We start from the raw sequence: 20,539 nt of genomic DNA, 5'->3' as shown, positions 1-20,539 counted from the left end.
AAACTAAGACAGGCCCAGCTATCTCCAGCAAATACGGTTTCAGCTTCCAAACAGTCCCCATTGGCTGACCTGTTAACCATGTCGATTCATTGGCCGACCTTGTTACTAAGCCCTATTCCAGTTCATGAATATACTCTGACAAAGTATTAGTTTTTACAGCTGGAATTATATTATTATTTTTCAAAGTATAAGATGCACCTTTTTTGCCCCCAAAAGAGGGTGAAAACTTGGGTGCGTCTTATACACCGAATGTAGCCCCACCCACCCCCACCAGAGGCCAAAAACGTGAGGCACGAAGGCAGCGACAATCCCTGCAGCCAGGAACAGCTGATTGGGGGTATTCCGGCAGTCAATCCACCCGCCAATCAGCTGCTCGGGCTGAATCAGGCTGCAATAAATGCTGAAGCTTATACCTCCCTGGTCAGAGTTTGCAGCAGCCATCACATTCAGAAAGCACAGTAACTCATTCAGCAGGATTCAAAATAATCATCATAATATATAATGCATTACCAAAAGTAGGTTTTCCAAAGTAGCAGTAAATACAAGCAAAACACAAGAAGTTTCACTTTCAGTTCTCAGTTAAACCAGGGTCCTTCCTGTCTCCGTCTCCTTGTTGCTCACACAGCAAATTTCAAATCCAGCTAGCCCTCATTGGCTGACTTAGTTGCTCTGCCTATTCATTGGCTGACCTTGTTACCGTGTGTCAGCTGAATACCATGGATGCTGGTAGGGAGAGGCAGAATTTTTCTTCTCATTATTTTCCTCCCCAAAAACTAAGGTGTGTCTTATACTCCGGAGCGGCTTTTACTCCAAAAAATACGGCAGTTGAGGAGATTCTTTCTTTCTTTTTATCCTGGGAAGGGACTACGGTCAGCAGCTGGCGGATATTTTTAAATTTAAAATCAGATGGTTGAGGAGGACATACCGTTTCAATTCCATTCTGAGAAAGAACGGGTCAGCAGAGGAAAATGTGTATCTGTATGACTGTCGACTGCTGTCCAGGTTTAATGTTCTTTTTGTTCAAACGTGTTTTTTTTTAAAAAAGTGATGTGCTTCTGTCCAAAGCAATAAATGTGAGTTGGGCGGCCTTACAAATTCCACAAACACAGATAATCTATTGTTTCCAGACATGTTCCTAAGCCTCTTGATACCACTGGCCAAAATTCAATCTAAAAATGGCAGCGTTTCAGGAAAATTCTCTTAATAATTACTTTTTTAATATTAGATGGGAAGGTCTCTCACTGTTCTTCCCTTTAGCTCCTCTAAAATGTCCTGAAGCCAGATATTTGTGCCAGATATTTCTTTCTTTCCTTCCTTCCTTTTTTCTTTCCTTTCCTTACCCTTCCTTCCTCTCCTTTCTTCCTTTTTCTTCCTTTCCATCTCTTTCCTTCCTTCCTTTCCTTCTTTCTTCCTTTCCATCTTTTCTTCCTTCCTCTCTTTCTCTCGTCTTCTTCCTTTCCATCTCTTTCCTTCCTTCCTTCTTCCTTCTCGTTACCTTGATTCCTTTCTTCTTTCCCTCTTCCCTTCTCGTCTTGCTATTTTTTGTTTCTTTTTCTTTCTCTCTCCCTCCCTCTCCTTATTTCACCACCTTCCTTCTTTCTTTCTTTCCTTCCTTCTCCTTGCCATCTTTCCTTCTTTTCCTTCCTTCCTCCCTTTCTTTCTGAACAATTTGCTCCCAATATTCTCCCATTCCAAACCCAATATTCCCCAAAAGACATTGTCTTGCTGCTTTTCTTGACAAGAAGATATGGATGAAAGCCATTCACGGTGAGGGCAGGAATTGATCTCTCTGCTCCTTCCGGCAGTGAGTGAGTGAGTGAGTATGTGTGTGTGTGTGTATGGAGCAGGGAATTGGAGGTTGTAAGGCTTGAGGCAAGAGATACAGTTATATAAACAGGATGAAAAAAAATATAAATCGGATGAAAAAATAATTAAAAATAAACTAGTAGTTACAGTGGCCAGGTAGTTAAGGCATTAGGCTGGAAACAAGGAGTTATAGTCCTGCCTTAGGCATGACACCCAACTGAATGACTTTGGGCCAGTCATCAGGAGATGGTGAGTTCTAGTCCTGCCTTAGGCATGAAAGCCAGTTGGGTGACTTGAAGTGAATCATCATGAGACAGGGAATTCTAGTCCTCTCTTAGCATGAAAACCGGCTGGGTATCCTTGAGCCAATCACCAGGAGACTCTGAGTTCTAGTCCAACCTTAGTCATGAAAGCTAGCTGGGTGACTTTTAGCCAATCATCATGAGACGGGGAATTCTAGTCCCATCTTAGCTGGGTGCCCTTGGGCCAATCACCAGGAGACCCTGAGTTCTAGTCCCACCTTAGTCATAAAAGCTAGCTGGGTGACTTTTAGCCAATCACCAAGAGATCCTGAGTTCTAGTCCCACCTTAGTCATGAAAGCTAGCTGGGTGACTTTAGCCAATCATCATGAGACGGGGAATTCTAGTCCCATCTTAGCTGGGTGCCCTTGGGCCAATCATAAAGAGACTCTGAGTTCTAGTCCCACCTTAGTCATGAAAGCTAGCTGGGTGACATTCAGCCAATCATCATGAGACAGGGAATTCTACTCCCATCTTAGCTGGGTGCCCTTGGGCCAATCATAAAGAGACTCTGAGTTCTAGTCCCACCTTAGTCATGAAAGCTAGCTGGGTGACTTTCAGCCAATCATCATGAGACGGGGAATTCTAGTCCCATCTTAGCTGGGTGCCCTTGGGCCAATCATAAAGAGACCCTGAGGTCTAGTCCCACCTTAGTCATGAAAGCTAGCTGGGTGACTTTCAGCCAATCATCATGAGACGGGGAATTCTACTCCCATCTTAGCTGGGTGCCCTTGGGCCAATCATAAAGAGACTCTGAGTTCTAGTCCCACCTTAGTCATGAAAGCTAGCTGGGTGACTTTCAGCCAATCATCATGAGACAGGGAATTCTAGTCCCATCTTAGCTGGGTGCCCTTGGGCCAATCATAAAGAGACTCTGAGTTCTAGTCCCACCTTAGTCATGAAAGCTAGCTGGGTGACTTTCAGCCAATCATCATGAGATGGGGAATTCTACTCCCATCTTAGCTGGGTGCCCTTTGGCCAATCATAAAGAGACTCTGAGTTCTAGTCCCACCTTAGTCATGAAAGCTGGCTGGGTGACTTTCAGCCAATCATCATGAGATGGGGAATTCTAGTCCCATCTTAGCTGGGTGCCCTTGGGCCAATCATAAAGAGACTCTGAGTTCTAGTCCCACCTTAGTCATGAAAGCTAGCTGGGTGACTTTCAGCCAATCATCATGAGACGGGGAATTCTAGTCCCATCTTAGCTGGGTGCCCTTGGGCCAATCATCAAGAGACTCTGAGTTCTAGTCCCACCTTAGTCATGAAAGCTAGCTGGGTGACTTTCAGCCAATCATCATGAGACGGGGAATTCTAGTCCCATCTTAGCTGGGTGCCCTTGGGCCAATCATAAAGAGACCCTGAGGTCTAGTCCCACCTTAGTCATGAAAGCTAGCTGGGTGACTTTCAGCCAATCATCATGAGACGGGGAATTCTAGTCCCATCTTAGCTGGGTGCCCTTGGGCCAATCATAAAGAGACCATGAGGTCTAGTCCCACCTTAGTCATGAAAGCTAGCTGGGTGACTTTCAGCCAATCATCATGAGACGGGGAATTCTACTCCCATCTTAGCTGGGTGCCCTTTGGCCAATCATAAAGAGACTCTGAGTTCTAGTCCCACCTTAGTCATGAAAGCTGGCTGGGTGACTTTCAGCCAATCATCATGAGATGGGGAATTCTAGTCCCATCTTAGCTGGGTGCCCTTGGGCCAATCATAAAGAGACTCTGAGTTCTAGTCCCACCTTAGTCATGAAAGCTAGCTGGGTGACTTTCAGCCAATCATCATGAGACGGGGAATTCTAGTCCCATCTTAGCTGGGTGCCCTTGGGCCAATCATCAAGAGACCCTGAGGTCTAGTCCCACCTTAGTCATGAAAGCTAGCTGGGTGACTTTCAGCCAATCATCATGAGACGGGGAATTCTAGTCCCATCTTAGCTGGGTGCCCTTGGGCCAATCATAAAGAGACTCTGAGTTCTAGTCCCACCTTAGTCATGAAAGCTAGCTGGGTGACTTTCAGCCAATCATCATGAGACGGGGAATTCTACTCCCATCTTAGCTGGGTGCCCTTTGGCCAATCATAGAGACTCTGAGTTCTAGTCCCACCTTAGTCATGAAAGCTAGCTGGGTGACTTTCAGCCAATCATCATGAGACGGGGAATTCTAGTCCCATCTTAGCTGGGTGCCCTTGGGCCAATCATAAAGAGACCCTGAGGTCTAGTCCCACCTTAGTCATGAAAGCTAGCTGGGTGACTTTCAGCCAATCATCATGAGACGGGGAATTCTACTCCCATCTTAGCTGGGTGCCCTTGGGCCAATCATAAAGAGACTCTGAGTTCTAGTCCCACCTTAGTCATGAAAGCTAGCTGGGTGACTTTCAGCCAATCATCATGAGACGGGGAATTCTAGTCCCATCTTAGCTGGGTGCCCTTGGGCCAATCATAAAGAGACTCTGAGTTCTAGTCCCACCTTAGTCATGAAAGCTAGCTGGGTGACTTTCAGCCAATCATCATGAGACGGGGAATTGTACTCCCATCTTAGCTGGGTGCCCTTTGGCCAATCATAAAGAGACTCTGAGTTCTAGTCCCACCTTAGTCATGAAAGCTGGCTGGGTGACTTTCAGCCAATCATCATGAGATGGGGAATTCTAGTCCCATCTTAGCTGGGTGCCCTTGGGCCAATCATAAAGAGACTCTGAGTTCTAGTCCCACCTTAGTCATGAAAGCTAGCTGGGTGACTTTCAGCCAATCATCATGAGACGGGGAATTCTAGTCCCATCTTAGCTGGGTGCCCTTGGGCCAATCATAAAGAGACCCTGAGGTCTAGTCCCACCTTAGTCATGAAAGCTAGCTGGGTGACTTTCAGCCAATCATCATGAGACGGGGAATTCTACTCCCATCTTAGCTGGGTGCCCTTTGGCCAATCATAAAGAGACTCTGAGTTCTAGTCCCACCTTAGTCATGAAAGCTGGCTGGGTGACTTTCAGCCAATCATCATGAGATGGGGAATTCTAGTCCCATCTTAGCTGGGTGCCCTTGGGCCAATCATAAAGAGACTCTGAGTTCTAGTCCCACCTTAGTCATGAAAGCTAGCTGGGTGACTTTCAGCCAATCATCATGAGATGGGAAATTCTAGTCCCATCTTAGCTGGGTGCCCTTGGGCCAATCATCAAGAGACCCTGAGGTCTAGTCCCACCTTAGTCATGAAAGCTAGCTGGGTGACTTTCAGCCAATCATCATGAGACGGGGAATTCTAGTCCCATCTTAGCTGGGTGCCCTTGGGCCAATCATAAAGAGACTCTGAGTTCTAGTCCCACCTTAGTCATGAAAGCTAGCTGGGTGACTTTCAGCCAATCATCATGAGACGGGGAATTCTAGTCACATCTTAGCTGGGTGCCCTTGGGCCAATCATAAAGAGACTCTGAGTTCTAGTCCCACCTTAGTCATGAAAGCTGGCTGGGTGACTTTCAGCCAATCATCATGAGACGGGGAATTCTAGTCCCATCTTAGCTGGGTGCCCTTGGGCCAATCCAGTCCAATCCACCTCACAGGATTTTTGGTCTAAGGAAAATAGGAGAAAGAAGGAGTATTGTGTATGTTCGCTATCTGGAGCTGCTTATATAATAATAAAAGCGGGATAAAAATCTACTTTAAAAAAAAAACAATAACCTATAAAATCGTAGCTATTGCCGAAAATCATTGTGCAGAAAATTATTTAACAGCCTTTGTTCTAAAATGCTCTTTTTGTTACAGATGTTTAATTTTCTGGACTCAAATAATCTGTATTTCGGTTTCTTGTCCCAAAGGTGCTTTTTTTCCCCAAGAGGCAACTGAACTTTCTGGTTTTTCTTTAAAGACATTTTGCTTCTCATCCAAGAAGCTTCTTCAGCTCTGGCTTGGATGGTGAGGAATGGAAGGATCTATATTTCTTGCAGACAGCTGGTCAATTGCATCCTTTTAAAGAGTCGTTGAGGCCACTTGGAGGTTTATCTGGATTCATCATGTCTTCTAGCTGCTAGCTTAGAACATAAAATAATAGAGTTGGAAGAGATCTTGGAGGACTTCTAGTCCAACCCCCTAGACCTGTGATGGCGAAACTATGGCACACATCCAATTTCTGAGGGCACACCAGCTGATTTCTGGCCATTTTTCGCCCTCTGGAGGCTTCCCTGAAGCCTCCGGAGGACGAAAAACTGCCCAACGCACAAACTGGAAGTTCGGGAACTGACTTCCGGTTTGTGCATTGGGCTGTTTTTTGCGTGCGCGGGGCAGCGGGGGGAGGGTGTCACGCACGGAGGTGGCATGGCACGCACGGGGGGCATTAAATTATGGCAATAGGCACGCGAGCGCACTCAATAGTGCACGTGCATGCATGCTTTTGAGGTGAAAAAGGTTCACCATGACTGCCCTAGACCATTTCAGACAAGTGTCTGTCCAGTCTCTTCTTAAATACCTCCACTGATGGAGCACCCACAAGTTCTGGAGGCAAGCAGTTCCACTGGTTGATTGTTCTCAAGTTGACTCAGCCTTCCCTCCTTCCGAGATGGGTAAAAGGAAGACCCAGATTGTTGGGGACAAGAGGCTGACTCTGTAAACCGCTTAAAGAGGGCTGTAAAAGCACTATGAAGCAGTATATAAGTCTAAGTGCTATTGCTATTCTCACTGTCAGGAAGTGTCTCTTTAATTCCAGGTTGCTTCTCTTCTTGATTAGTTTCCCTCCATTGCTTCTTGTCCAAAGCATTCTGGCGCTTTGGAGAACGAGTTGACCCCCTCCTCTTTGTGGCAGCCTCTCAAATACTGGAATACTGCTATCATTTCACCCCTTGTCCTTTTTTTTCTCTAGACTGCCCATGCTAAATTCCTGCAAATCTACTTCATATGAATCTCCAAGGTCCTATGTAACTGTTATTCTGAGATTGGTTCCATGATCAACTCTCCATAAGTCTCTCAAAACTTCATTGGGTCAACCGGCGTGGGAGTCATGAGGCAATGTTGAGCCGATGACGTGGCTTCATTGTCTATAAGATTAGATGCTTTCTCCCTGCCTTTCAGTTATAGACTAATGGCCTGATTGTTAATTATTTTCAATATTGCTATCCTGTTTTCCCGAAAATAAGCCCTCCCTGGATAATAAGCCCTCCCCCAAAAATAAGCCATCCCCGAAAATATTTACCGTATTTTTTGGAGTATAAGACGCACCTTAGTTTTTGGGGAAGAAAATAATAAGAAGAAAAATTCTGCCTCTGCCTATCAGCATCCATGGTATTCAGCTGACACGTGGTAACAAGGTCAGCCAATGAATAGGCAGAACAATTAAGTCAGCCAATGAGGGTTAGTTGCAAGAAGGAGACCGGAAGGAGCCTGGCTTAGCGGGAAAACTGAAAGTGAAACTGCTTGTGTTTTGCTTGTATTTACGGCTACCTTGGAAAACCTGCTTTTGGTAATGTATTGTATATTATGATGATGATTTTGAAGCCTGCTTAATCAGTTACTGTGCTTTCTGAACGTGATGGCTGCTGCAAACTCTGACCAGGCAGGTCAGCTTCAGCACTTATTGCAGCCTGATTCAGCACAACTGATTGGCGGGTGGATCCACTGCTGGAAATCAGCTGTTCCAGGCTGCAGGGATTGCCACAGACCATCGCCTCCATGCTTCGCGTTTTTGGCCTCTGGTGGGGGTGGGTTGGGCTACATTCGTTGTATAAGTCGCACCCAAATTTTCACCCTCTTTGGGGGGCAAAAAAGGTGCGTCTTATACTTTGAAAAATAATAATATAATTCCAGCTGTAAAAACTAATACTTTGTCAGAGTATATTCATGAACTGGAATAGGGCTTAGTAACAAGGTTGGCCAATGAATCGACATGGTAACAGGTCATCTAATTTGGGGGGGGAAGTGCATCTTATACTCCGAAAAATACGGTAAAAGCATGCACAGCCCGTTCCCCCCCCCCCACTTCCTCTGGTTGGTTGCCGTGCAAACAAGACGAGGTGAGGCCGGAGGAGGGGGAAAGGGATAGGGGACGTTAATGGCCGCCATAAAAAGAGCGGCAGGCCCAGAGACATGCATCACAGCAGCAGCCATGAGGTGACCACGCTCGCCGCCTCCTGCGCCTCAAAAATAATAAGACCTCCCCAAAAATAAGGCCAAGCTGTTTATTTCGGGAGTCAAAAGAAAATAAGGCTGTGTCTTATTTCCGTGGAAACATTGTGCTTTGTTGTGAATTGCCCAGAAGCACAGTCTGTGAGGTGGGCAGCTTTATAAATATGATAATTTATTAAATGTCGCGAGTACTTCAAATTTGGGATAAGAAAATACAGGTTGTACGATCACAACAGAACCCAAAATTTCCATTTGCTGAGCAAGTTGCGAAGTATATTTTAACCTGGACTAGAAGACCTCCAAGGTTCTTTCCAACTCTGCTATTGTATTGTATTGTATTAACCCACTTTACGGCCTTTCTTGCCACGGTAGTGAAATGAATCACGGCACTAAGTTGGTAACACGGGCGTTAAGTGAATCTGGCTTCCCTATCCACTTTGCTCCTCAGAAGGTTGCAAAGGGGGAATCACGTGACCCCCTGGGGACACTGCAACCGTCGTAAATACGAGTCAGCCGCCAAACTTCAGAATTTTGATCACATAAAACTGGGGAGGGGGATCCTGCAACGGTCGTTAAGTACAAAAACCAACCCCAGCTCACTTTTTTCAGTGCCGTTGTCGCTTCGAACAGTCACTAAATGAATTGCTGTAAGTCGAGGACTACCTCTACATGCCGGTTCCCAGGTGCCTGAATTTTGATCACCGTGGGGATACTGCAACAGTTGTAAGTGGGTGAAAACGGCGATAAGTTACTTTTGTAAGTGTGGTGGGTTGTTGTCACTTCGAAGGGTTGCTAAACGGATGGTTGTAAGCCGAGGATTATCTGCATACCTGGGTACCAGAGGTGGGTTGCTGTGGATACGGCCCGGTACGGGAGAACCGGTAATGGTCTGGAGAAGCTGAAAGCATACCGGTACGGTGGCTCTTTTGGCCCACCTGCCTGCCCGCCCTCTATACCTGTTCTTATGGCAAACGGCAAAGAGCGCATGGACACACAGTGTGCGGTGCCTGTGCGAGCCCCAACACTCAGCTGGTTGTCTTAGGGACGATGTCAGGCGCGTGTGCAAATAGAATGTGCGAGCGCGGGATTAGCGTACCAGTAGTGACAATAAGAGCAACCCACCACTGCTGGGTACGGGTTCAAAGTTAAGGACAACTCAAGTGAATTCCAAACTTCCTCGCCGGACACGCCGTCCGTTTTCTTCCCAGCCCACGCAGTCTTCGGCGCTCTCCCACACATGTGCACACGGCAAAAAAAAACAACCCACACCCCTATCTGGATATTATCATTTTATTGTTTCCATTTTTTAAAAAAAAAGAAGGGAGGAAATGGGTCAGCGTCAGACCTAGCTGGGGGAAGCACTGCACTTGCTCAACGTCTGTGGCTTTTACACAGTTCCAGATGTTCGGGCGCATTAATAACGCACGACCTCAAACTCTCTTTTTGAAACCCAAGAACGTGCAAACTGCGTTCAAGCCTTTCTGCCCTCATTAATGGTCCCGTTACAAGCCCAGCACTCTGGGAAATGCTTTTTTTGGCCTTTGTTTCAAGCTTGTGATGTTGCCATCGGCTGGCTTTAACAGCCAGCCCTCAAACCCTCATGCTTTTAAAAGCTGGGGAACTCAACAGGCTGCCTTCCTTTTTTATTTTTTTTAGGGGGAGGAAGAAATTTATTGAAGTCAATTCAGATCACTCTCCTTTCTTCCCCGCACCTGAAACATTCCTGCTCAAGATACCTAAGGGGAGAAATATTTGACCATTTCCCGAGTTGTTTCGGATCCCATTAGGGGCGTGGGTATGTTCTTCCAACATAAACTAGAATTAGTAAGGAAATTTAGGGGGGATTTTTCCCCCCCCAAACAAGAAGGGGCAGAAAAACCTAAAAAATAAAATAGACTAGAATAACAAGAGTTGGAAGGGACCTTGGAGGTCTTCTAGTCCAACCCCCTGCCTAGGCAGGAAACCCTACACCACTTCAGACAAATGGCTATCCAACTTCTTCTTAAAGATTTCCAGTGTTGGGGCATTCACAACTTCTGGAGGCAAGCTGTTCCAATGACTAATTATTCTCACTATAAGGAAATTCCTCCTTAGTTCTAAATTGTTTCTCTCCTTGATTAGTTTCCACCCATTGCTTCTTGTCCTACCCTCAGGTGCACCAATGGCCCAAGAGCACTTTGTAAGCTCACCTTTCTCCAATTCGAGATTGAATTTAAAACAACCGAGGGGGTTAAATTCTGAGGGTTTTGTGGGCCCTGCTTTCCCATGGCCCCAATTGACGCAGCCGGGATGAACAATGGCCATTCACCGTCTCCCTGGCACGTCATTTATTTTTTTACAGAAATGCATACGGTTGTATACTTAACGTTCTGGCCCTTGTCCAAATCAACGTTCAAGAGGAAGAGTCGTCACTAAGAATGGTCGACATTTCCCCAACAATAAAGAATAAATAATAATAATAATAATAATAATAATAATAATAATAATAATAATAATAATAATAATAATAATAATAATAATAATAATAATCTCGGTGTTGGGAGTCTATCGGTACCATGCAACGTTCCTATCGCAGCATCCCTGAGATATAAAATGATTAAGACTTTCCCCCCCCTGCTCTTGACTTGGGATAGGAGACATATTGAATGAATCATGCCAAGATGCAGGCACCAGCCAGGATGTATTTGAAGAGCAGACAGCTCGGCGACAGGCATCTTAATGACCCCTTATCTTAATCTTGTTTAAAAGCACCTCGCGTTTTTCTGAGTAATCTTCTCACTTTATAATATTCTCCTTTACAGGGTATGTGTGCTTCTCTGGGCAGCTACCAAATTGGAGTAAAATGTTTTTATCGCTCAGGTTAATTTACGCCACTGTGCCCGTCGGTAAGGCGCGCAAGACTTTTTTGGGGGATCAGTGACCATATTTTTAAAAATGGTCACCATTAAAGCTCGCATCGATGGGCTGGCTTAAATCAGGAGACTGAATCAATCTTTGGATGCCAAGGGATGTTACAAGAGGCCACTCTTTGAAGGAGTAGTAAAAGGATAGGGGATAAAATGGCTGATTTAGAGCAGCCCCCCACCCCCTTTTGGGAAAAAGAAAGGAAGTTGATGTATATATCTATTTAGACATAGACAAACAGACCTTCAAGTTTTTAATGAATAGAATAGAGTAGGGTAGGATAGGATAGGAGCCATGGTGGCGCAATGGTTAGGGTGCAGTATTGCAGGCTACTTCTGCTGCCTGCCGACAGCCAGCAGTTCGATTCCCACCGGCTAAAGGTTGACTCAGCCTTCCATCCTTCCGAGATCAGTAAAATGAGGACCCAGATTGGTGGGAGCAATAGGCTGACTCTGTAAAACCGCTTAGAGGGGGCTGGAAAGCACTGTGAAGCGGTATATAAGTCTAAGTGCTAGTGCTGTAGTTTAGAGGAATAAGGGAGTGGAGTGGGGAGAGGAAAGGGGAGGGGAGAAGAGTTGGAAGGGACCTTGGAGGTCTTCTAGTCCAACCCCCTGCCTAGGCAGGAAACCCTATACCTTTTCAGACAAATGGCTATCCAACATCTTCTTAAAGACTTCCAGTGTTGGGGCATTCACAACTTCTGGAGGCAACTTCTGTTCCACTGATTAATTGTTCTAACTGCCAGGAAATTCTACCTTAGTTGCTTCTCTCCTTGATTAGTTTCCATCCATTGCTTCCTGTCCTACCCTTTGGAGAATAGCTTGATTCCCTCTTCTTTGGGGCAGCCCCCTGAGATATAGGAATGCTATCATTCCCCCCATCCTCCAAGCCTTCTTTTCATCAAACTAGATATACCCAATTCCAGCAACCGTTCTGTTTTAGCTTCCAGTCCCCTAATCATCTTTGTACAATGGTACCTTGGTACTCATTGTTAATTGGTTCCGGGAAGTGCGATGACTTTGACAGAAACAGAAGAGTAAAACATACAAACACACACACACACTCCTCTATAGAAAAGAATGATGGGCTTTACCTTGTAAGAGGGCAAAAAGCACAAAACCCCACGTCGCACCGTCTGACAGACCGACAGCAGGAGCTCGCCAACTTCATCTTGAAAGTCAAACGTTTCTGTATGTTGGAAAGTTGCCCGTAACTGCCGGCGTTTCGGGCCTGCTCCAATGGTGCCAATCCAGACCTGTTGGGATATTGAATTGGGCATTGGTAAGCAAGCTTATTCAGGAATAAAATTTCCTCACTTCCGGTTTGCTTGGAGGATCCTTTTGAGCGCTCCGAAGGCTTCAGGGACCGTCCGGACAGTCCCTGAAGCCTTCGGAACGCTTAAAATGACCCTCCGAGCAAACCGGAAGTCACTTCGGGTTTGCTCGGAGGGTCGTTTTAAGCGTTCCGAAGGCTTCAGGGAAGCCTCTGGACGGTCCCTGAAGCCTCCGGAGGGCCTCGGGGGGGGGGGAGGCTGTTTTCACCCTCCCCAGGCTCCTATAAAGCCTCTAGAGCCTGGGGAGGGCGAAAAAAGCATGTAAAAATGGGGGAGTTGCGTGTTGTGCACGCATGCGCACTGGGGGCGCGCGCGTTGCATTATGGGTGCGGCACGCCCGTACACGACCCCCCTGAGCTCCCCCCACTTGTGGCACGCGAGCCAAAAAAAGGTTCACCATCGCTGGGATAGAGTCTAACGCGGCACCAAAGAGAGTCCCGCCCTTAAACGGGGTGGAAGCTAAGCGCCATTTGGATCGTAAGTCCTCCTGCCAATGGCGAAGCCAAAGGAGGAGGCGGGATGCAACATTGCAAAATACCGCTCGATATGCGAATTTGGCCGCGTTGAGGGTAGCAGAAGAAAATTCCGATGCCTCCACCAGTTTGTTAACATCCTGGTGGAGACCCATGTCATCGGGCGCAAGCCTGGCTTGTAATTGCTTGAGCCAAACCAATGATGTTCTATTAAAAAACGAGGCCGCCGTAGTGGCTCGCAACACCCAGGCAGCCACCTGGTGCGTCTTACGGATGACTAACTCGGAAATTTCGGATGGAATCAAGGCTGGGGAAGCCAATGCTGCCACTGGAGGGTCTACTGCAGGGAACTGGAGAATTCCGTCCAGTTCTGGAGTAGAAGGATAGAGTTTCCTGTCACCATTACTGAGTGGAGGGACAGCTGTTGGTTGCGTCCATTGCTTTTGGACAACGTCCAGAAACAGTTTCAGACAGGGTATGGTATCCTGTTCCTGTACCTGTTCCGCAAATAGTCGTTCCGTGGAGTCTAGGCCTACTGCAGTGCTAGCCTGAGTGGTGGCGCCCCCCATATTGTAGTGCCATTGGCTTTGTATAAAAGGGATTTAAATAAGGTAGGCCGAAATAATGCAGGAAAGGCAGGCCTGTCCTTTGCTAGGCCCTTGTCATCTGAAAGTTCTTGATCTGCCACCTCATCCTCCTCACCCAGCACTGAACCTTCACTGAGACTGAGGGAAGCGGTGATGGGAGGGTCAGCTTGGGAGGTAGATAAGTCCCTAGACAAGGCTGAAACCCGAGGCCACTGAATTCTGTATTGCATTTCTGCATCCACGCCTTGTGAAATGGCTGCAGATATCATATTTGAAAGTCCCTGCAGCCGTCAGTATGAAGGTAGCTGAGGGGCCTGAGCGCGTGAGCGCTGGCGCTGGGCTAGTCTCAGAAGGACCAGGAGACTGGGGCCCCATCCCTCCTCTGTAGTAGGCACCCCTTGGGGAAGAGGGAGGTCAGGAGACCAGCCCTGGATCCCCGCCAAAGGAAGGGAAGGGCCTGGGGAAGGACCCTCAGGTAACAAGATTGGTGGCGGCCTACTGGTGGTTACGGGTGCCTTGGAAGATGTCTTGCCCTTGTCCTTGCGCTTTGTGGCCCTATCGGGGGCTGCGGAGGACGTGCGAGACCTGTGGCTAGTGGCCCTAGTGATGGCCCTGCCCATCCTAGTGTTGGTCCCGGTAGTTTCAGAATGCAGTGGGGAAGAGTTAGAATTTCCAGCGCTGCCTCAGGAGATGGAACGATCCGCCATTATGCTAATAGGAGGGAGAGTTGAAAGGCTCAAGCTCACGTCCTGATATCAATGCGATAGAATAGAGGCGAAGGCTGATCTAATCGCTGTGAGGCAGAGACAACCGCGTGCACTATCGGACTGGTGGCGAACCAACCTCCGATGGCCAGATAACGGTCATTATGACATCAACAGTTTAGGCGCGGATTACAAGCTGCGCCTATTTCGTTCGCTTTTGGCGCAAAAAAAGCAGCTCTCAAAATGGCCGCCGCTGATAGCAATTCGGCACGACACTCAAATATGCCACAAAATGGCCACGGTCCTTCGTCAGACTGCCTCTGCGACTCCTGACAGCATGTCTGCGATGGCAAACCTCAGCGGTAACGGCGCAATAGCGGCAGAATGATGAAAGTACTCCGGGACTGACCGCACTAAATCGGGAGGGTCGCGCCCACTCCAGCCGGCGTGAGAATGGCGGACCTATTCTCAACCAACGGCAACGGATTGAAGAGCAGCGAACCGACTCTCATCAGACTATGAAGACAAACAGTCGCGCGGCTGCATTTCTTTCCGCCAAAAATCTCCCGGCCACGAAAGCCACAAGGAGATCTCGCTGAAGACTCAAAGCATCGCTAAGCTTCGAAAGGATCTTGCTGAAGCTATTGATCGGATAGCAGGCATTCAGCGGAGCTGCTGCCCGTCGGAACGGCCAGACAATGCCCTGTGCTCTTTGCTGCCTCTGCAGATTTTCAATTAAAGTAAGGAATCCAAATGTGTAATAAAGAGTTAGCTTTGTCTATTATCCTAGATTGATTACTGTAATGATTACTTGATTACTTGATTACTGTAATGCTCTCTACATGGGGCTCCCCTTGAGATGCACCCGAAGGCTCCAGTTGGTTCAGAATGCAGCCGCGCGGACAATCTTGGGGAGTACCAGGTACTCCCATGTAACACCACTTCTGCGCGAGCTGCACTGGCTGCCTGTGGCTTTTCGAGTGCGTTTCAAGGTGTTGATTGTCATCTTCAAAGCGCTTCATGGCTCGGGACCTAGTTATTTTCGAGATCGCATTCTACCCCATAGATCCCTACGACCAATCCGCTCACACAGGGAGGGTCTCCTCCGGGTACCCTCCGCTAGACAATGCGGGCAGGCGGTGCCCAGGAATAGGGCCTTCTCTGTGATGGGCCCAACCCTCTGGAACGAACTCCCCCCTGACATTAGAACTACTGCTGATCTCTGCTCCTTCCGTAAGAAACTCAAGACCCACCTGTTCCGGCTAGCCGGCCTAGCCTAATCGTAATCATAAGTACAATCAATTACTGACCTTCCTGGATGGCTTTTTAATATTGTAAATTTTGGGGTTTTAATTTGGTTTTAGACTGTTTTTAACTTGAAATGAGTTCGGGTATTTTACAGACCGTATGTTTATGTTGGTTGTCTAATGTTTTGTTGTTCTTGCTTTGTTGTTTTATATGTACTGTCTGTATACCGCCCCGAGTCCCTGTGGGGAGAGGGGGGCGGTATATAAATTTAATAAAATTCAAAACTCAAACTAGAGTTAATTTTTACATCTCTTTAGGCTGGACTGAGTTAAAAAACTGGACTACCCCAACAATTACATAACTCAGTCTATAGGCTAATGGACAAAGTTAACCTATGCTTGGATTCCCCAAGCAGCGCACAGGAGAAAAGCTTCTGATGATCACACGGATCAACTGTGAGCCGCACGATCGTCGGAAGCTTTTTTCCCCCCACTTTTTAAAAGCATTTTTTTCCTGCTTTTCTCCCGAACCAGCAGAAAAAAAAAAGCTTTAAAAAATGAAAAAGTTGGCCACGCCCACCCAGTCACATGACACCCCCACCACCAAGCCACACCCACAGAACAGGTGGGGGAAAAAATTAGATTTCACCACTGCCAAGGATAGAAATTATTTTTAAAACTATTTGTTCGGTTGGCTATCCTTCAATGTCTTCTGCCTGATGGTAGTGGGAAGAGACCCTGACCTTACCTGAGAATTTCTTTTTCTTTCTTTTTTGTAATATTTTTATTGAATGTTTTAATCTTTAAAAACAGTAAAAAGGACACAAGAAGAAAAAAACAAAACAAAACACAGAACATACATAACAATATACAGTAATTTTACAGCTTTCTATATCAGCTTTCCTGCTTAGCTTTTATAGTTCTCCCTTCTGCATTGCCTTCCTATTGCTTTAACCTTGTCCTATAATGTAGCAAACGTAGTATTAACACTTATAATAATATTCATTATTTGTATCACCATATATTTATATTCCCTATTTTCTGTTTTGGCTTCTGATTTTTAACCACTCATAATTTTTATTCCATACTTTATAAAAGTCCGATTCTTCTCTTTCTTTTAGTTCTATTGTCATTTTGTCTATTTCTGCGCATTCAAGTATTTTCCTGATTATATTTTCAACTGAGGGTGTATTGATTTTTTCCCAGTTTTGTGAGAAAGCAATCCTGGCTGCAGTGAGTATGTGTATGATCATGTATTGAGATTGTTTATCCATTTTTTGATCTAGTAGTCCTAATAAGAATGCTTCTGGTTTGAGTTCTATTTTTCGCTCAGTAATTTCTTCCAACCATTTCCGAATTTTGTACCTGAGAATTTCTAATGACGTGGTTCGCTTCAAGCTGAATGGAAAAGTTCACCCCCAGCTCGGATGAAAAGGAATCCATGGGAGAAAGCGTTCCCGAGGTTAAAACGATGGACCGGACCACGCTGCTTAAATCGGAAAAGGCCTGCAGAGAAGAAACAAGAGGAAAACATTTAAAGGATGTGTGGCTTTCCTCTTTAAAGCCCCAAAATGTGGCGATAGATCCATGATGGTGAACCTACGGCATGCATGCCAGAGGTGGCACGCAGCGCCCTCCCTGATGGCACGTGAGCTGTCGCTCCAGTTCAGTTCTGCTGTGCATGCGCACATGCCTCCCGCTGACCAACTGGTCTTTAGATCTCTGCCATGCATGCGCGGGTGGAGGGGGCATGTGAGGGGCCGCAGATGCATGCACGAGGCGGAGCACCTGTGGGGGGGTGCGCACACATGCAGGGGGCGCCTCCAGAGTCCCTGTGTGCGCATGCGTGATGGACGACGGGCCTGTGTGCACATGTGAGGGGGCATGGTATGTACAGGGGGTGCACACCCATGTACAGGGGGCAGGCTGCATGTGCAGGGACACACACGCATTGCAACCCCCTGCCTAGGCATGAAACCATATACCGTTTCAGACAGATGGCTATCCAACATCTTCTTAAAGACTTCCAGTGTTGGGGCATTCACAACTTCTGGAGGCAACTTCTGTTCCACTGATTAATTGTTCTCACTGTCAGGAAGTTTCTCCTCAGTTCTAAGTTGCTTCTCTCCTTGATTATTTTCCACCCATTGCTTCTTGTCCTGCCCTTAGGTGCTTTGGAGAATAGCTTGACTCCCTCTTCTTTGGAGCAGCCCCTGAGATATTGGAAGACTACTATCCTGTCTCCCCTAGTCCTTCTCACCTGACATTATGCTAGCAAAGGCTAACATGGCCCTTGCCTTCCATTCAGCCAATCCAGAAGCATTTGAAGCCAAAGGTTCCTCTTCTGGGGGCAGGGAAGAAGGAGCAATATCGAAAAGGCTCAGATCACAAAAATAGAGGTATTTGGAACAATAGCAATTGGTGATATTTTAGAAAGTGACAAATAAAAATGTAGAAACACATGATTGATAATATAGAGTAAGATTTGCTCTGCTGCTTTCTTTTATATTTTGTTTTTAAGATTGTTAAATCTGGAGTTTCTTGGAGGGATCTCCACCACCAGTGTGGAAGCTGCCAAAATTTTTGTACATCCCCTTACCTTTCCCTATACATTCAAAAACCAATAAAACCTTGTTTTATAAAAAAAAGAAGAAGCCAAGGGTTGCTGATAGGTTTGCTTCGTTTGTCTCTAAAAGCACAGATGTTATCACATCTTACCACAGCTGGATTCAAGCACCAGAAGTTGAGGCTGTTTACGGCCGTTTTGTGCCGCATTTTTTTCCGGGGACGGGCCAAGAAACCGTTCATATCCAGCGTGTCAGGTGGATTTTCATTTATCCAGGTGAAGGTTTGCTGCAGGGCGATTCGGTAATCATCAGCAAACCTAAGGAGAAGCAAACTGAAAATGTAGTTAAATCAGCAAAATATATGTGATTATAAGGACAATTGGAGAAAAAAGAATGGCAGTGAAAGCTTTACTGACCTGTGGTTTTCTTTGAACAGATACTGGATGACCATAAAGAGACCTTTTAGGATAACTTGAGTTGAAGGACTTATAACTGGAACAGAAACCACTTTTTCAAACCCAGGAAACTTTTCTTCCTTTTCGAGCACGGCATGAAGATGTTTCTAGAAAAGGCCAAAACAGTTGCCACAAAGAAGAGGGAGTCAAGCTATTCCCCAAAGCACCAGAAGGCAGAACAAGAAGCAATGGGTGGAAACTAATCAAGAAGAGAAGCAACCTAGAACCAAGGAGAAATTTCCTGACAGTGAGAACAATTAATCGGTGGAACTCCTTGCCTCCAGAAGTTGTGGGTGCTCCAAAACTGGACAGGGGGTTAGATTAGAAGCCCTTCAAGGTATTTTCCAACTCTGTTTATTCTATTCTATTCTATTCCATTCCAGTCTTTGTATTGTATTGTATTGTATTGTATTCCATTCCATATTTGGTATTCTATTGCACTGCAATGCTTTGCACTGCATTATTTTATTCCATTCCACTCCATGTATTGTATCGTATGCCATTCCATATTTTGTATTCTATTGCATTGCATTGCTTTGCAGTGCGCTGCATATTGTATTGTATTCCATTCCATTCTTTGTACTGTATTGTATTCCATTCCCTATATTGTATTCTATTGCATTGTATTGCATTACATTGCTTGCATATTGTATTGTATTGTACTCTATTCTATTTTCCTTTCTAAGTTAAACAGGGACTTTAAAGAACCCACATAATTATTCCATGGGGATGGGACTGCCACAGTATTTAAAATATCAAGAATCCCACAATTGTGCATTAAGAAAGAAGGTGTTTTTGGTCTGCCAAAGCTTTTGAAGAACACTCCCACCAACACTGACAGGGCTGGTTGCTAGTATATCAGCAGAGAGTAACTCCATTCCCTTCTAGCGTTGATGTCGCCTAGTTGGGTAATAAAACATCTGCAGGAAAACAACCGAGCTCAGAGAGCATCAAGGACCCCACAGTTCAACCCTAAAACTAGGTGAAACTCGAACTCAAGTCCATCTTAGCCATGAAAATTAGCTGGGTGACTTTGGGCCAGGCTCTGTCTCTCTGTCTCTGTCTCTCAGGCCAACTCACCTCACTGGGTTGTTGTTTTGGGGAAAATAGAAGAAAGAAAGAATATTAGATATGTTCACCGCCTTGAGTTATCTATCTATCCATCTATCTATCTATCTATCTATCTATCTATCTATCTATCTATCTATCTATCATCTATCTATCATCTATCTATCTATCTATCTATCTATCTATCTATCTATCTATCTATCTATCTATCTATCTATCATTTATCTATCTATCATCTATCTAATTTGTTTTTGTAGATTTTCATGGATGTAGGTATGCTGGTCTTGTTGTATTCGGGTCATTTCCCGTTTAAGATTGAGAGTATCTTGGCGACGTTTCGACGAGGTCCCACTCGCCATCTTCAGGCTGGTGTTTCCGGCTTCGTGTTTGTGCGAGTAAGGCATGGTCGGAGCTGTCGTCTTTCTATAAATCTTGGTGGGCGGAGTGTGGAGTGCTGGCTTTGTTGCTGTAAGTGGGTTGATTGGCTGTGTAGTTGCATCCTGATTGGTAGATGGAGTTGATGTTTGTAATATATATATATATATATGTATGTATGTATGTATGTATGTATGTATGTATGTATGTATGTATTTGTGTTACAACCCCTGGTATGACTATGAGAGCTAATTAACTCGAAATAGATCTATCCTAGTCTCCCTTTATTTATTTATCAGTACAATTACAACATATATATATATATATATATATATATATATATATATATATATATATATATATATATATATATATATATATATATATATATATATATCTGTGTTTGTGTGTGTTCCAGCATAACTGTGGAACGCCTCGAGCAATTTCAACCAAACTTGGTACACCGATGACTTACACTCTGGAAATAAATAGTGGGGGATAAGGCAAACCTAACCTCCCTCGGGGTGTGTGTTCTGTTAAGATACAACCTGTGCCTTAAAATAGCTTCTACCGTACTGCCTTAAAATGGCTTCTACTGTGCAGTGCTGTGGAGTTGCCATGTCACA

At 45.6% G+C, this 20,539-nt stretch overlaps 1 protein-coding gene across 2 annotated transcripts in view; it reads right to left on the bottom strand.

Annotated features, from left to right (window-relative positions):
* BRIP1 (BRCA1 interacting DNA helicase 1) overlaps positions 1 to 20,539 on the bottom strand; it is a 130,290-nt gene that overhangs the window by 49,596 nt on the left and 60,155 nt on the right. For both annotated transcript variants that reach the window (XM_081945389.1, XM_081945390.1), the window contains exons 11-14: positions 18,432 to 18,577; positions 18,167 to 18,332; positions 16,814 to 16,954; positions 12,198 to 12,359 (exon numbers count right to left, since the gene is read on the bottom strand). In XM_081945389.1, the coding sequence (XP_081801515.1) occupies positions 12,198 to 12,359; positions 16,814 to 16,954; positions 18,167 to 18,332; positions 18,432 to 18,577 (615 nt within the window). The remainder of the gene's footprint in view (positions 1 to 12,197; positions 12,360 to 16,813; positions 16,955 to 18,166; positions 18,333 to 18,431; positions 18,578 to 20,539) is intronic.

This window comes from Natrix helvetica (assembly GCF_964273705.1).
Source record: "Natrix helvetica genome assembly, chromosome: 2".
Lineage (NCBI taxonomy): Eukaryota > Metazoa > Chordata > Lepidosauria > Squamata > Natricidae > Natrix > Natrix helvetica.
The sequence above is the reverse complement of the archived record's forward strand: the minus strand, read 5'-3'. Positions and strand labels throughout refer to the sequence as shown.